Source organism: Lycorma delicatula, chromosome 3, assembly GCF_047948215.1.
Source record: "Lycorma delicatula isolate Av1 chromosome 3, ASM4794821v1, whole genome shotgun sequence".
NCBI lineage: Eukaryota > Metazoa > Arthropoda > Insecta > Hemiptera > Fulgoridae > Lycorma > Lycorma delicatula.
Window position 1 is genome coordinate 13,138,510 of NC_134457.1, and position 18,088 is coordinate 13,156,597.

At 29.0% G+C, this 18,088-nt stretch overlaps 1 protein-coding gene across 5 annotated transcripts in view; it reads left to right on the plus strand.

The window, feature by feature from the left end:
- The window catches only part of Obsc (Obscurin), a 613,188-nt gene that overhangs the window by 296,224 nt on the left and 298,876 nt on the right, over positions 1–18,088 (plus strand). For all 5 annotated transcript variants that reach the window (XM_075359431.1, XM_075359430.1, XM_075359429.1 and 2 more), the window contains one exon: positions 7,946–8,038. In XM_075359431.1, coding sequence (XP_075215546.1) covers positions 7,946–8,038 — 93 coding nt within the window. The remainder of the gene's footprint in view (positions 1–7,945; positions 8,039–18,088) is intronic.

An 18,088-nucleotide genomic window follows, 5' to 3' on the forward strand; every position in this document is an offset into this window, starting at 1 on the left:
GCAATTTTGGGCTAGTTAGCATCAGCTTCTTCCGTAGTGTTACCAATTTCACTGATATTAAATTTTTTAAGAAAGTAAATTTTAATTACTAACCTTTTCTAATTAAGGTTGTTAAATCTAAAAAAAAGTTAAATTTTAAGACAGGTAATTAACTACAGTACTACCAATAATTTCACTGAAGATGTTGCAAATTATATGTTAAAGATACCTTGCTAGAATAATTTCACATAATATAAATCTGTCATTTATAATTTTAAATTATCATCATGTTTTGTCATGTACGATGAATTTTTTTTATAAATTTTTCTCTCGTTCAGTTAGATATTGCTTGAACCAGAATTTAAGAGTTAGAAGAGGAATATTGAATTGAAATAAAATATAGGTTACTTTTTATAAAAAAAATTCATTTTGTGTGGAGTTTTGTAAACTAGTTAGAATAGATAAAATTGAAAATTTTCTTCAGTTTTCAAGAACTTCTTCGTATTAGGTTTTGAATCCATTAACATTTTGTTCCTTATGAAAATTGATGAATCTTTAAAGAGAAAATGTGTAGAAAAAGTTTTCAAATTATTATTTTTTTTTTTATTTTTTTACTTTGAGAAAACTTATAGAATAAAAGTTTCTATAATTTTGTGCAGGTTTTAAAAAATAAAAAATTAATCTTAAGCAAATTTTTGTAGAAAGAAAAAACAAACAGGGTTACCAGAATTTAACTGTAAATGAAAACCCTAATAATTTACTCAGCTCAGTTTATTTGCTTTTTGTAGAAATTGTGAAATGGTATTTATACTGTAGTTTCTGTGACTGATTTCTGTTTTTCCTGGTTTGTTTTGTTTTTATAATATGATAATTCTTTTTTTCTAAAAATCTTATTAGTTGGCAGAATTTGAGATTGTATTCAAAACCAATGATGGTTGTGTTGGCAACAGTCCATACTCTGTGTCGCTTCTATTCCACACAGAACTCCTCTTTACCCAGTATATCTCCCCAATATTTAGTTCTTCTGGAAATAGCAAACCCTCCCACTGGTCTCATACCTCGGCTCCACTCGTATCCCCACTTCATTATCGCTTCTCTTTTTCTCTTTCATTTCTTTTTTTTTCTTTTCTTTAGTCTCCCTCTTTGCATCTGTTTCTTTTTACATATATACGATCTCATTCTTTTGCCTCATCTACTCTTTATTTTTATTTCTTGCGTGCGACTTGTGTACTGCAGAAAGATATCTATTAAATTATATGAAATACTTCATTATCTATAATTAAATTTCTCCTCTCTTCCTAGTTGTTAATTCTGTTTTTAGGTTTTGTCTCTTCTGCTGCTATTTATAATCAAACATTATATATGCAGTACGCTTTGCAAATATTATAATTTTTGTTTTGTATATTTATTGATCGATTTATATGTTGATATTATTTTGATTGTATTATATAAATGAAATTAATAAGTAAAATTAATTAAATAAGTCATTAAGTTATTTCAAACCTAAACATAATGAAACATTTAGCCAACCGTTCTGAAAAACTTTTGGTTAGTCACTTAAAAACACTAAAAATAAGAACAGACATATTATTTACAATCTCTTTCTGCTTTCAGTTAGTGCTTTCTGTGCTCATTATTATTTTAAAAAAATATATTTATTTTCATTATCTGTAATGCTTTCCTGAATTGATACTTTATTTTTCATTATGCACTGTATATATTTATATCCATGAGAATTGCATATAGTCAATTTATTAAATTAAAAACAATAATTATTTGGTTAAGGTGAATTACAAATGCTAAAACATGATTTAATGGAATCACTCTGTAGTGTTACCTTTTAATTAATCTGTAGTGTGAAAGAGGTTGTCAGTCTCAAAATTTTCTAAAATTCTAAATTCATCCAGATTACTGGACTGATGTGGAGATTTTTTTAATTTGCTCACTTGACATACTTGTAGACATATTTAGGCCTCCAATCAGGTTGTTCTAGTAATGAACTCATCATCGGAAATTAGCTGATTTCAAAGAGCTCTAATCTTCAATCCTAGTAAAGGCAGAGTTACTTTTATATGGATTTGAATACTAGATCGTGGATACCGGTGTTCTTTGGTTGTTGGGTTACAATTAACCACACATCTCTGGAATGGTTGACCTGAGACTGTACAAGACTACACTTCATTTACATTCATACATATCATCTTCTGAAGTAATACCTTAAGCTGGTTCCAGAGGCTAAACAGAAAAAGAGAGACATATTTAGGTGATGAATTACTATGCTAAAAGCTATGTTACTTAGATCAATTTGTATTTTTTAGGTTGTATGCTTTTTACGGTATGTAACTATTGTTTTAGAAGTATTGTTTTTAGTCTTGTTTATTATTGTATTCATTCACTGTTTCATATTCATGGCTTCAACATTCATATTAATGCTTTTTTTATTTTTGTGTGTTCTTTCTATATATTATTTTATTTATTTTGTTTAGGTGATTCCTTATAATACTTCAATTACAGTTAAATGACTGATCTTTTCAGGTTGATAATTCATGTAATTTAGGCATTCAAATACAGTTAAAAGTAATTATTCTTTAGCTGGATTTGAACTTCTGTGTATCCTGCAGCATCAAGGTGCAAAACTAATTACTAATTACTGATTACAACTGGTCAGGTGTGGTTTTAATCACTACTCCTGTAAGATTGATATGATCACTCATTTACATCACTGGTATTATGTACATTTTCTCTTATCAAAGAGTCTCTTCCTGGCCTTATCAGCAGATTTCTTTCTTTATTTTGGCTAACAAAATTTCTTTTCAGTAAAGTACTAGATTATTATTTTTTTTTATTACTAGTTGCATAATTAGTCTGATGTACTTCTTTATTTTTTTTCTTTTCAGCATTTTTTTTTTTATGGTTCAGAGGCCTCATTGAATAAATCCTAGTCAATGTTGGGAAGATCATTTCTGGGAATTTTTCTTCTTTGCCTTTTAGACCTTTCATTCTTTTTCTCTTTGCCTTTTCTCTTTCATTCTTTTAGACCTCTGGAATTTCTGTTCATCTGGGATATTGTAATTTCTTTGTTTCGGAGTTTTGATTTTTAATCTTGTTTGCTTGTTTTTAAGAATAACTTTTTCTTTCCTGTTTAAAATCTGTTCTTTTGTAATTTTAATTTCTTTAAGATCTTCTGTTTTTTTTAACCAATTGTTTTTAACTATTTTTTTGTCAGTAGGTTAGTAGTTTCTTGGTTAGCCTTTCTTCTGAGAGTCTTGCTAGATGATTATAGAAGGCACTTCTTTTCCTCATGCAGTAAGGGTTCATTCTCTTGATACACGATTTCATTAGGGAGAAGTCAATATTTCCCATCTACTACATGGTTTTTTTTTGTTAATAATTGTTCTTAGAATTCTTCTTTCCACTTTCTAAAGTTCTGTTCTGTCTTTGCTTCTAAGATTGAATAGTGTTTCACATACATAGGTTACTTCTGGTCATGTTACAGTGTTTTAGTGTCTAACTTTTATCTTTATTGGGAGAGACTTCTTTTTATATGCAGTTGTGTTAGTTTCTGTGCAAGTCTGAGTTTATTGATTCTATTTTGGATTGTTGTTTCTTCATTTATGTTTCTTGATATTATTTCTCTGAGGTATTTAAATTTGTTTGTGATTTTTATTACTTGGTTGTTAAGGGTGATGTGATTCAATTTATTCTTGATGATTTGCATTATTTCAGTTTTTCGTATGAGATTTGTAATCCGACTTCCACTGTTATGTTTTGGAGTATTTATTTGTTTTTTGATTTACTCCCAACTTTCTGACAGCAAAGCAAGATTCTCTGCAAATGCTAGACAATTCAATTTTATTTGTTTCCCAGTTTTCAGTTTTTTGCTCTACTTTTTGCATTCCCTTATGATCTTTTCAATATGCAGTTGAGAAGTAGGGAAAGCTCTCCCCCTCTCTTAATCCTTGATTTTATCTTGAATGGTTTGGAGCACTCACTAACCTCTAAATTTTATTTTGGAGTTTGTGTTTTTAAGTGTTGCTTTAATCAGATTTATTAATTTTAGATGGAGTTCAAGTATTTTAAGGGTGTTTAGTAAAGATTCTCTACAGATACAGTCATATGTTTTTTGAAATCTATGAATGATATTAAATTTTTCTCTTTTTTCTTTTGGTGGTCAATTAACCATTTTAAATTTATGATTTGTTCTGGACAGCTTCTTTCCAGTCTGATACCACCTAGATATTCTCCTAATTCCTTGTCTAATTGGCTTCGGATTCTCCACAAAAAAATGTTAGAAAATATTTTGTAGTTGCATTGAGAAGGGAGATTCCTCTGTAATTGTTGGGAACTGTCTTGTCTCCTTTCTTGAGCAGAGGGTGGATTGAGGCTGTGTTCCAGTTCTTGGGCAGTTCCTCTGAATTCCAAATTTCTACTATTCAGGAAGATTTTTGATTGTTTGATCATTAGCATTTTTCTGCACTTCTGCTGTTAACTGATTTTCTCCTGCAGTTTTGTATTTTTAAGGGAATTTATCACTGATCTTACTTTTATGTTTGCAGCGGTGATATTTTCCAGTGGTGTTTCATTTTTTGTTTGAAGGTCGAAATTTAAGAGGTTTTGGAGTTTTTCATAGTTCAATAGCTTTTGAAAGTCATCTGCATATATTTCTGCATTTTCCATATTGTGTGCCAATTTCCTTTATTAATTTTTAAGCATTAGGGTTGGAGGAGAATATTTAGAAAGGTGGAATTTAAAAGTTTTATAAAAGTCTGAGTTATTTTTGTTAAATTATTCTTCAATAGTATCTAGGATAAATTTTTGATGCTCTCACTTGTCTCTCCTTACATTTTTTCTTACCTCTAGTATCTATTTATAGGATTCTTTGGTCTTCCTGTTTTGATGGTTTAGCCAATTTGGTGGTGTTTTCTATGATCTTATCACATTCTTTGTTCCACTTCTGATTTTTTTTTATATTTGGGGGAGCGATTTCTTCAGCGATATGTTTGAGTTTACTGGTCAGTTCTTTTAGTCTGTTGTTCAGTAGGGTTTTAATTTTTGGGGTTAGCTTTAATTTCATTTTTGAAATATAGTGATACAAGTCTATGTCAGCTTCTCTTAATACTTTACATTATAGATTTTTATATGATAGTTTATATCCGTTGCTGCATGGTCTAGTTGGTATTCCCTATTCCATGGTCTAGTAGGGTTGGGGTGTTTCCAGGTTTTTAGTTTGTTTATTTTCCTCTTAAATCATGTAGTCTTCAGGATTAGGTTATTTTCTTGGCAGAAATTTATCAATCATAGTACATTCCTATTTGATGTTTATGTGCTGCCCATCTTGTAACATTTTGATATTTCTTTACTGGGCCAATCTGTGTGTTAAAGTCTTCCACCAGGATTTTTATGTGATTATCAGGTGTATCATTTCGAAATTAATATAGTAATTAAACATACCTCCTTCATTCAACATTTGGAATTGTTTCTTTATTTTGCTCTCTTTATTTTTGTTCTAACTTAAGTCTCCCTTATACTTTTTTTTCACTTCTCTTCAAAATAATTGAATTATATAAGTCTTTTGCTTTATGCCTATACCTATTTTTGCCTATGTTGAGCTCCTTTTATGAATTTATTGCTAGTTTTTTTTTCTCATAACCTTTTCAGTTCTGAACTAATCAAAAAGTCTAATTTTCAAAATTACATTTTTAGAGTTTCAAAATATTTGTATTCAGTATAAAGGCTAATGACTGTTCACTTACACAATTTTTTATGTGCTCAAAACAGTTACATCTGCAAATTTAGAATAATCTTGAATATATCCCTCTCGGTGTGTTTTATATGTAAGGACAATTGATTATGAAAAAAAATAGGAAGCCTGGATTTATTTAGCAGGTATTTTAGCCAATAGTTTTTTCATCCCAGTATAGGAAGTGGAATCCTTGAAATGTATTTTTTTTTCATTCAGTACAATAATTTAAATCTATTGTCATACAAGTTTAGTTCTTTAAACACACTAAATGCTTTGAAATATTTTTTGGTGAAAGAGATGTATCCAAAATAATTATCTTCCCTTTTAAGCAGATTTATGACAAATGCACAAGAGCCAAACATCTTCAACATTAGAAGACTTCATGATTGACAGCTTATGTAGGATTCTGCTAGGTATTGAGCTGCCACTGCCATATTGCTGCTAGCTAGAATCAGCTTGTCAATGTGCACCACAACCGTGCCTCCACCATACTACTTATTTCCTTTCTACAGATGACAGACCTTACAAATTTTAGTTTCTAAAAGTTGTTTGAAATTTTATTTCATTTCTTAACTTTTATTTCTATCAAACTATTCCAGTTGAAGAATATGTTTTTGGTTGTAATAACATAATGGATGCACCATTAGTTATCAACCAATTTGTCTCTGTCATATGATGGTATGAGTAGGCAGTAGATGTCATTTTTCCAATTCAAAAATTAAAAATTGTTTGAAACTCATTAAGTGGGAGTATCAAATAAAAATGCCTGAAAACTGATAAAGACATTTAATTTACTGTTGGATTTCTCTAATAATTTTGTGCATAACAAATATTGTTTATTAATAATAATAATGTAAAATATTAATAAAAGTAATCAAAATAAATAAATTTGTATAAAAAAACTAATAGCAATATGTTTTAAAAAATATTTTAAATTGGATCACTGGAAATTCTCCACAGAAATGCTTTAAAATTCCTACTGTGAGAAAAACACAAAAGAAAAAGGATGAAAAATTGTTTTTTGTATAAATATAAAAATTTGTAGTACTAATCTCATTGATTTACCTGAGCTATTTTGGTACACTGTGGGAACTCTATCAACTTGTTCTTCTGAGATGGGAGTACTTCCAGAACATTTCTTTTTACAGAGACAGCCTGCATTTTCCACTCGTAGGTAGAACCTTGTTGGTGGTAATTTATCATACTTTATTCTGAAATGTTGCTGATAATAATGGAGTTTATTTTGGCTAATTCAAGCCCTGAAACTTTTAACATAGGAGTAGCAGACATTTCATCAGACTGGTTTTTACGTATGAAAGTATATTTGTTATATATATCATCAATATTGTCTATTTCATTTATAATCAAACTATAACATATAATTATTTATTCATCAGAAGAAAGATAAGATTATTTTATTTATTATTTATTTATATTATATTATATATTATTTATTTATTATTATTATTATTTATTATTTATTTATTTTATATTTATTATTTTATTTTTTTCATTGCTGTAAACCAGTAAATTCTGATCCAGACTTATCAAGATATTAATACAATTTTTTGTAAAAAAAAATTGATTATAAGTGGATGAGCTCATAAGAAATATATTAATAGGAGACAGGTGACAGATGTACAGAGAATGGTTTTGTAGTGTATTCAGGTTGAAGTGCATAAATTTGGATATTCAGAGTAACATGCAAGCAGAATTTCAAATTTATATTTGTAGATTATAACTGTGCAACTGCTAACTTAATTTCTTTATTTAATGATAGATAGTATAAGGAACATATAAAGTTAGTAATGTATTATGTTTTTGGTTACATATTTTAATCTGTACAATTTCAAAATATTGTTTTTTTTCTTTGTTGGTTTGGATGAGGGGGTGGCTTGTGTAGTAATAGAAGTGGGATGTTAGGGAGTAGTGAGGAGCATAATCTATTACAACAGCCGGGCAATGTTTTCTAAGTTTAGCGGTGTGACCACACGGCTACTACAGTATACTGGACACACTCACATTTACACTCCATTACTGCATAGTGTTTAGCAACATCTCACTCTAGTCTGCCTGCCCATCATCTTTAGTTAATTGTAATCGTGCCTTTGGCTCTTTATCCAATTTACTGATACAGTTTGTTTTATCTTTTATTTTACAATTTATGCAATAGTGGTGTTAAATCTTTTAGTGTTAATATTTTTTGTTGTTGCTTGTGTATAGGAGGTGAGCCAACGATTGGGTGATGATAAATCATTATCTGAACACCTGAAACTACCTATACAACGTATTAATGATTACCAACTTCTGTTGAAGGTAAGCATACTTTTATTGTAACTGTGTGTTATATAGTTTATTTCATAAATTCATATATTTAATGCTTTTAATAATAAGTGCATTGAAATAAAGTAACTATGCTAATAAATTATGTCCAAAAAATGGTTTAATCAAAATATTAATTTTTAAGTTACACCAGATTTTTTTTCTTTTTTAGGGGGGATGAATAGTTAATTTTCATTTCAAAATGAACATTTAAGTTTTACCTATGTTTTTATTTATGGTTTGCTATACCTTTCTTAATAAATCACTGTATTTTTTATATTTGATTACCGTTTACCCATGAGTTTTTTTACTACAGCTGTAGCTGCATTGCTACTGTTAACAGCAGTAGCAACATAACTAAAAAGGGGAAGAATAGCGATAGGCCACAATTTTTGGTATTATTTTTGGCTATTTGGGTAATAGGATAAGCCAACATTTTCAAAATCAAGTGTCAAAGTTTGTAGACCTTAGTTCAAAAAATACAAAAAGTTTAAAAAATTCTGGAAGACATATGTAATCGTACATACATAAGTGGTGAGTTGAAGTGTATTTTGCTTAATATCTCTTGATTGGCTGTGCATAAAATCTTCAAAATAGCTTAAAAATTTCTATATATCAAGCATTGATAACATTAAATTTTGGGAAAAAATTAATAAAGGGGGTGGATTGGATTTCAGCTTTTTTAATTTTTGACTTTTTGTGTAATGATAATAGAAAATTGAGCTATAAATAACAACTTATTAAGTTATGTAAAATTCCAAACTTTTAAGTCAATTGGTTTTAGGAGTAGAGGGATAATCAACATTATTTTTGCAAAGTTTTTGACTCGCATCTTGAAAACATGTTGACCAAAAGCTGAAACTTGCTACAAATATTTGGCTGTACTGGTTTTGGCTTCATTTTTGACGTTATTGAATAGGGGTGCATCATGATATCCAATTTTTTTTTTTTTTTTTTTTTTTTAGTAAATTTTAATCTTTTTACTTCCTTGTATGAAGTAAAGGAAGTATTGTGATCGTGAAAAATTTTGGTTTCCAGATTTCAACAGAAATATCCGTTTTGATGGAAATATCCATTTTAATCCATTTTGACTAGTTTCAGCATGATGTCTACGTACATATGTACATATGTCTGTATGTATCTCACATAACTCAAAAATGATTAGCTGTAAGATGTTGAAATTTTGGATTTAGAACTGTAAGATCTAGTTGTGCACTTCCCCTTTTGATTGCAATCAACTGAACCAGAAGTGTCCAAAAAGCCCAAAACCCCAAAAAATTTGCTTTTTGGACTTTTTCTTAAAAGTAAGCCCTCATTTAGAGCTTTTCAACAATATATCATGAATGGTACTTATTTTCATTGGTTTCACAGTTATAGACAAATAACATTTTAATTAATGAAATATTTGGATCTTGCAAAGGGAGGCACATCGGTTTGAATCAGAATTCATCTCCTTTTCTTTTTTTAACTTTTTTTTAAATATACTGATTTAATAATTATTAACTTGTGATTGTAAAAAAAATTACAATAAATAATAATTCAATAATAAAAAAAAATATGAAAAAATTAGAAGTTATTGGTGAAATAAAATTTTATGTACATTTAGAAATGTGTATATGTAATTTAATAAGCAATATTACACATTTGTATATGTAATAGATTTGGTTAAACATCTTATTATTTAATATTAAAATAATATTTGAAAATTATAATTAAGATCCTTTTATTTTTTATTTTCTAGTTTAATTTTGTTTATTATTTTGTTTTATTCTGGAATTTCTATTTAATTTTATCTGCATTAAAGTTAACTACAGAGTGACTAGAAAATAGACCCTCACAAGAACAACATATACACTGAGGCATACGTGCCTGATCTTTAGTAAATTACGAAAAATTCTTATCTTTTAGTTCATTAATCCTCTGATGATATTTTCAGACTATATTCTCTCTAAGTCAGAGTTGATCATCATTTTGTTTGTTTCTTGTTGCCAATTGTTAAATCGCTCTTTGGTTTGATATAATTCTTCTGATCTTAAATTGGAGGATTTTATCTCACTTTGAAATGAAATAAGTTTAACTGAAATGCAGCAAAAAATGTGTATATGTAATTTAACTGGTGTACAAGGAAGTCACGTAGTGTCCACATCAGATTTTTTTGCTCATGTGTTACAAAGAAATCTCTTATAATCTGTTAATTTCTTACAAATTTCCATTATTTTCTCACTACTTTGAAAAATTTATGTAATTTTTTTTAAAGTTTTTTATTATTTTTAAAAAAAACATATAATTATGTTTTTCCTGTGAAAAAAAAATTATATGAAACTTAAAAATCTAATCCACCTACATTATTAAAATTTTTATAGATTCAAAAATTTACATCTCTGATTTCCGAAATAGTTTCTTATGTTAAGGTTTTCAAGATTTCCAAATTATAAATTATTCATAAAATTTTTTACGATCAAAAATTGTTTGATATATCAAGTCTTCAGAATTAATGTACTCATATTTATGAATCAAGATTTTTAAGGAAATTTTATTATAAGTGATTGTTTATATTAAAGAAATTTCATAACAATTGATTGACATTCACAGTTCAAGAATGAATTTAACTATTGCTACTTAATGTTTTCTATGAAATTAGTATGTAAAGTACATAATTGATATAGTCTGAAGTTGTTTATGTTAAAAGTTTTTTTTTTTTAGTACTATTTAATATAAATTACAATTGTAATGTTGACCATTTAAAATGTTTGACTTGCCTCCCATGGGGTTTGGAGTGTGTGGACTCACACCAAAAAAGTAGGTAATTTGAGATAGGAACATTCTAAATTAAATATTTCTATGTTTAACAACTGAAAAGTTATTTAAGGGTTCCTGTACTGCTATTAACATCTGTAAATTCATATATGTATTAGCCAAAATTTTTAATTTACTAAAAATAGAACCTGTTTATATTTATTATAATTCATGAAATCTTTCCTGGAATACACTGCACATATTGAAGTTGAATTGATTTCTTATAAATATACATAAATTTAGTGCAACTCATTCTGAGTTTATTTGATTCCAACCAGATTAAACAGTATAATAAAAGTTTGTATCAATGGAAGTTTTTGAGATTGAAACCCCCAATTTAAAATAGGACATATGATAACTGCGTTTGTGGAGAAAATTCTTGAGAGATCTGTCTAACATTATTGCACTCTTTTAATATTGATATAAATGCAACTATTTACAAACAAAGATCCCTGGTAAAATCTGATTAAGCTACAGTTATTATAGTTATTATCCTTTATTTTTTAAATATTCTTTTATTAATGTTTGTTAGACCTCACCACAGAAATAATTGCAATATTATCTTAGTTATTTAAAAAAAATTTTAAAACCTTTTCATTTTTTATATTACATTTAAAAAGTAAAGTTTGCTTTTTTGTTCACTTTAAAAAAAAAAAAAAATTTAATGTTACATTAAAAATGTTTTGTTTTTTTTTGACTGCGTAAGATCACTTTGGTCAGTCCATTATCCAAGTCTCTTTGATGAGACTGTTTGGGTCTTGCAGTCCTCCTAGTACTTTTTCATACATTCCAATCTTTGTGCCATTTCTAGTTTTGAAAATGTTCATGTTGTTGTTAGTTTTTTCTTGTGAGTGAGAAGCGAACGATTTTTGTTCTTGATTTTCTTGTTTAATTTTATCACATCTGTAGTGTCATCTGGTGTAAGGTCGAATTCCTTCAGATCCTCTCATATTTCTCTGATCCATCTGCATCCTGCCTTGGTGTTTATTGAGTCAACATTGTACTGTACTAGTCGTTTCAGAAGTCTTGAATCTTGTATCTCATGATACATCCAAAGAATCCTAGTCTCCTCTTACATACAGTATTAACTCTTTGTACACAATTTTATCAAACACAATCCATCATTGCCTGTCTTCTGGTACTTTTTATTGATGCAGGTTTTTCTGATTCTTCTTTAGACTTTCTGGAGTCTGTCTGTCTTTGATTGTTCATTCAGGTGGAAGAGTTTCCGCCGCATTTACAGCTGTGTTGTAGTGTCTTATTTTTGCATTTAATGATAGGCATTTTTTATTGTAAGTGTATCAGGTTAATTTTTGAGCTTTAGCTGGTTTGTTTCTTCTGATTTGGATTGAGGTTTTTTAGTTTAAATAGTTTGTTATTATTTCTCCGAGGTATTTAGATCAGGTTATTATTTTGATTTTATTATCGTTTATGTTTACTTTTAATGGTGTTGGTTTTTGGGGTTATAACTTCTATCTTTTTGAATTATATTTTGAGGCCAATTTTATTTTCAATGTTTTGACGTTCTAAAATCTGTGATTTAGCTTCATCGATGTCGTTTGCTAGCAGAGCCAAGTTGTCTGTGAAATCATTTTTAGGTCGATGTTTCGACCTATTTTTACTTTTGGGAGCGCTTTAGACATTCCCTCTTTATCAGATGGTTTTTCTTTTATATTATTTAATAAATTAATAATGTAACTTGTATTTTAATCTTTCATACATTCAAATAGATATCTTAAAACTAAAATATCTTATCTAACCCCATTACATGCACATTATTACTGTGGTTGCTGAATACAGCTAATAATTCGTTCATCCAAAATAATTATTTTCTGATATTATAATATTTATGTACTGTTATAATGAAATTAATATTAAGGATTAAACCATAAAAAAAATCTTCACTTACTAAACAAAAATATGGTTACTAAAAAAACATAACCATTATGTCTATTTAACGTTGTTATAATTCTCCTCATTTAAATTTAATGCTACTTGTCAGCAAACAGTAATATAATAAAATCTACTGAAAAGTTATGTGTTGTCTTTAGAAACGACAGTCCCTGACCTCATTAACAATGCTTAATAAAAGAAGATACTTCGACAAGAATCTATTTTTTACTGGCAGATCATTTTAATGTTTTTTTTTACACTATGTGTAAATACACATTTAAGTAATGCATGTGTGGGTGTGTATATATATAGAAGGAGAGAGAGAGAAATTTTATGTATTTTTAAAATAAATAAATATTTAGTAGGATTGAATCTAGCTGTTAATATCAAATTATTCAGTTGATAGATTGATGCAATCAGTAGATATTTGATGTAAAAATCAAATAAATAAATAATTATTTTATTCATTAGTACATAATAATACATTATACATATCACATCAAGAATGGGTACCGCAAGGATAAAAAAAGACTTCCTCAGCATTTGTGTGGATGGATCTAGAGAAACTGTGGTGAAATTTTGATCAGAGACATCACAAAATGCGCAGTGAATTTTGAAATAAAAAATAGATGGGATTAATGTATTGTTATTTATAATAATGTTCAGGTTACATTAAGAACTGTAATGCAGAAAACTCCACACCTCTGGATTTGGATGATATTCAAAACTTGATTAAAGAACCTAAGAATAATGAAGCTTCTGGGAAAAGTTCAATTATAGTAGAAATTATAGAAGAAGGCCAACATAAGTGTAAAAAAATCCCTAGTCAAGGAAGGCAAAAATCCCTTGTCAATAAATACAAAAGAATCCGTAGTCAAAATTTTTAGCAAAATATGGAATAATGAAAAAATTTCCAAAGATTGGAAGACTGCACTCATCCACCCGCTTCATAAAAAAGGATCCAAAATAGACTTGAATAATTTCAGCAGAATTTTGCTTTTAAAAGTTGCATACAAGATTCTATCTAAAGCTCTTCTTAATCGTGCCGAACTTCAACAGGATCCACAACTGAGGGAATGATTGGGTGGATTTAGGAAAAATAGATCTTGCGCAGAGCAAATCTTTAATTTCAATAATATTATGGAATATTGTAAATGTCAAAATATTTCATATGTTATAACTTTTATTGATTTTCAAAAAACATACGATTCAGTTTATAGAACATCACTTTTTTCAATGTTAACAGAATTAGATTTAGATAAAAAAAACTGCAAATGTAATCAAAGCAGCATTAAGTAACTAAGATTTCTTGGAGAATTATCAGGTCCTTTTTCCATCGAAATTGGCGTAAGACAAGGAGATGGACTTTCTCCAACACTTTTATATACAAAAAAAAAAAAATATATAGTAATTGCTAAGTAATTCAGAAGATATTAATGAAAATTATTTGAGCACATAACAAGGTGAAATGTGAATTAAATTTGTATTTTTTAATAATATTCATCGACGTGATACTGTTTCTTTAAAAAAAAATTTTTTTTTATAGTAATTGTATTTTAAATAAGCTGGTGAGAAGAATCTTTTAAATGGTTCTGTAATTTAATAAGAATGACGCCAAAAACATAATAAAGTCTTTCCTTGTAAGGCCGAGGTATTTGTTGAGTTACACAAAAATAGTTCTGTTGTCTGGTTTGATAAAGATGGATTTTATTATCTTTTAAAAATCATAATAGAAGGATATACACTTGGAAAAAGCCAGGCGATACTGCAAGGTATCAGATAGATTATATCATGGTTAAGCAAAGATTTAGAAATCAACTCGTGGACTGCAAAACTTACCCTGGAGCAGACATTGATAGCGACCATAATTTGGTGATAATGAAATGTAGATGGGTTTAAAAACCTGAAGAAAAGGTGTCAGATGAATCGGTGGAATTTAGAGAAGCTGGAGGAAGAGGAGGTAAAGAAGATTTTTGAGGAGGACATCGCAAGAGGTCTGACTAAAAAAGATAAGGTAGAAAATGTAGAAGAAGAATGGGAGAATGTTAAAAAGGAAATTCTTAAATCAGCAGAAGCAAACTTAGGCGGAATAAAGAGAACTGGTAGAAAACCTTGGGTTTCAGACGATATATTGCAGCTGATGGATGAACGTAGAAAATATAAGAATGCTAGTGATGAAGAAAGTAAAAGGAACTATCGGCAATTAAGAAATGCTATAAACAGGAAGTGCAAACTGGCGAAAGAAGAGTGGATTAAAGAAAAGTGTTCAGAAGTGGAAAGAGAAATGAACATTGGTAAAATAGACGGAGCATACAGGAAAGTTAAGGAAAATTTTGGGGTACATAAATTAAAATCTAATAATGTGTTAAACAAAGATGGTACACCTATATATAATACGAAAGGTAAAGTCGATAGATGGGTGGAATATATTGAAGAGTTATACGGAGGAAATGAATTAGAAAATGGTTTTATAGAGGAAGAAGAGGAAGTTGAGGAGGATGAAATGGGAGAAACAATACTGAGATCTGAATTTAAGAGAGCATTAAAGGATTTAAATGGCAGAAAGGCTCCTGGAATAGATGGAATACCTGTAGAATTACTGCGCAGTGCAGGGGAGGAAGCGATTGATAGATTATACAAACTGGTGTGTAATATTTATGAAAAAGGGGAATTTCCGTCAGACTTCAAAAAAAGTGTTATGGTAATGATACCAAAGAAATCAGGGGCAGATAAATGTGAAGAATACAGAACAATTAGTTTAACTAGTCATGCATCAAAAATCTTAACTAGAATTCTATACAGAAGAATTGAGAGGAGAGTGGAGGAAGTGTTAGGAGAAGACCAATTTGGTTTCAGGAAAAGTATAGGGACAAGGGAAGCAATTTTAGGCCTCAGATTAATAGTAGAAGGAAGATTAAAGAAAAACAAACCGACATACTTGGCGTTTATAGACCTAGAAAAGGCATTCGATAACGTAGACTGGAATAAAATGTTCAGCATTTTAAAAAAATTAGGGTTCAAATACAGAGATAGAAGAACAATTGCTAACATGTACAGGAACCAAACAGCAACAGTAGCAATTGAAGAACATAAGAAAGAAGCCATAATAAGAAAGGGAGTCCGACAAGGATGTTCTCTATCTCCGTTACTTTTTAATCTTTACATGGAACTAGCAGTTAATGATGTTAAAGAACAATTTAGATTCGGTGTAACAGTACAAGGTGAAAAGATAAAGATGCTACGATTTGCTGATGATATAGTAATTCTAGCCGAGAATAAAAAGGATTTAGAAGAAACAATGAACGGCATAGATGAAGTCCTACGCAAGAACTATCGCATGAAAATAAACAAGAACAAAACAAAAGTAATGAAATGTAGTAGAAATAACAAAGATGGACCACTGAATGTGAAAATAGGAGGAGAAAAGATTATGGAGGTAGAAGAATTTTGTTATTTGGGAAGTAGAATTACTAAAGATGGACGAAGCAGGAGCGATATAAAATGCCGAATAGCACAAGCTAAACGAGCCTTCAGTAAGAAATATAAGTTGTTTGCATCAAAAATTAATTTAAATGTCAGGAAAAGATTTTTGAAAGTGTATGTTTGGAGTGTCGCTTTATATGGAAGTGAAACTTGGACAATTGGAGTATCTGAGAAGAAAAGGTTAGAAGCTTTCGAAATGTGGTGCTATAGGAGAATGCTAAAAATCAGATGGGTGGATAAAGTGACAAATGAGGAGGTATTGCGGCAAATAGATGAAGAAAGAAGCATTTGGAAAAATATAGTTAAAAGAAGAGACAGACTTATAGGCCACATACTAAGGCATCTTGGAATAGTCGCTTTAATTTTGGAAGGACAGGTAGAAGGGAAAAATTGTGTAGGCAGGCCACGTTTGGAATATGTAAAACAAATTGTTAGGGATGTAGGATGTAGAGGGTATACTGAAATGAAACGACTAGCACTAGATAGGGAATCTTGGAGAGCTGCATCAAACCAGTCAAATGACTGAAGACAAAAAAAAAAAAAAGAATAAATAACTGTTTTTTCTTAGCAAAAGTTGCACATTCATAAATATAAACACAAGTAGTTAACAATTTATTTATTAGTTAATAATTTTCTAAATATAGGTCTACATGATTCATACTTATGGGCGCCAAACTATAATCTGATAATCAATTTTGTATCTTAAAAACTCATTCTGATTTTTGTGGGAAGTCCCAAGAGATGATATTATTCTTCAGGTGGGATTATTCATAAGGTGTAATAAATATTTAATAATGATGAGAAGAGTTGTTGCAGTCTTATAAGGCGTTTCAAAGCAAAATAATACGGTTTACTTTGTTACAAACTAAATTAATTTGATCATGCCAAGAGAAGTTGTCATCTAATGAAACACTCAGAAATTTCATTTTATGGGCAAAAGAAATAGTATAATTGTCATTAATCTGAATTCTTTTCATGATCTTAGCGACGTTATTTTTTTCTGAGAAATACAATGATACAGCTTAATCTCTGTTTAAAGCTAGATGATTACAATCTAATAGAATTTAGTTCTTTTAAAATATTGCCAGGAATTTCATCAATACTCAATAAATGTTTATTCTTGTATTTAAAAGAAAAATTTTAACTTATCGGGTACGAAGTAGAAATAAAATACTCATTCATCAATAAAACTGTTTAAGCAAATGGCTTTTTTTTTAATATCTATATTGTTGCTTTTTTGAAATATTGGATAAAAATTTATTTAATTCCTCTGCAACCTGAATAGGGAATGAATTAATGGAAGTCAAGTCCTTTTGTGTTTCTCATGAGATTATATGTTAATATTTTAAAAGTCATGGATTAAATTCTTATGATCCCCGATTGCCGTAAATGTTTGTGTTTTTAAGTGAAAATCAGTGTGATTTCATTACAAACTGTGCTTTCCTGGAATCAATTTAATTGTTCTAAAAAAGTATGTTCGTATACATTCTGTAGGAAACGTTTTTGTCTGAATTAACACAGTGAAAACAAAATAACTCTAATAACTATTGATTCTTGCCGATTGGAAATTGAACATTCTGAGTTACATACATGTAGGAACTAATGGAAAGCTTACGAATCACCCATGGTGATATTTTCGTAATCTGATCGACTGATTATCGTCTCGCTATTCTTAGCTCATGAAGTATATACTTTCAATGATGTCAGTAGATAAACTTAACAAATCGGTAGAAGTTTATAAACTGTAAAATTCTTGTGTGTGACTTTTAAGTTCCCAATGTTCCAAGCATTTTTTTTTTATGTTTATCATAAATCTCTAATAGTTTGTTTTAACTACCTTTATTTGAAGTATTTCTTTTTTAAGTTTTATTC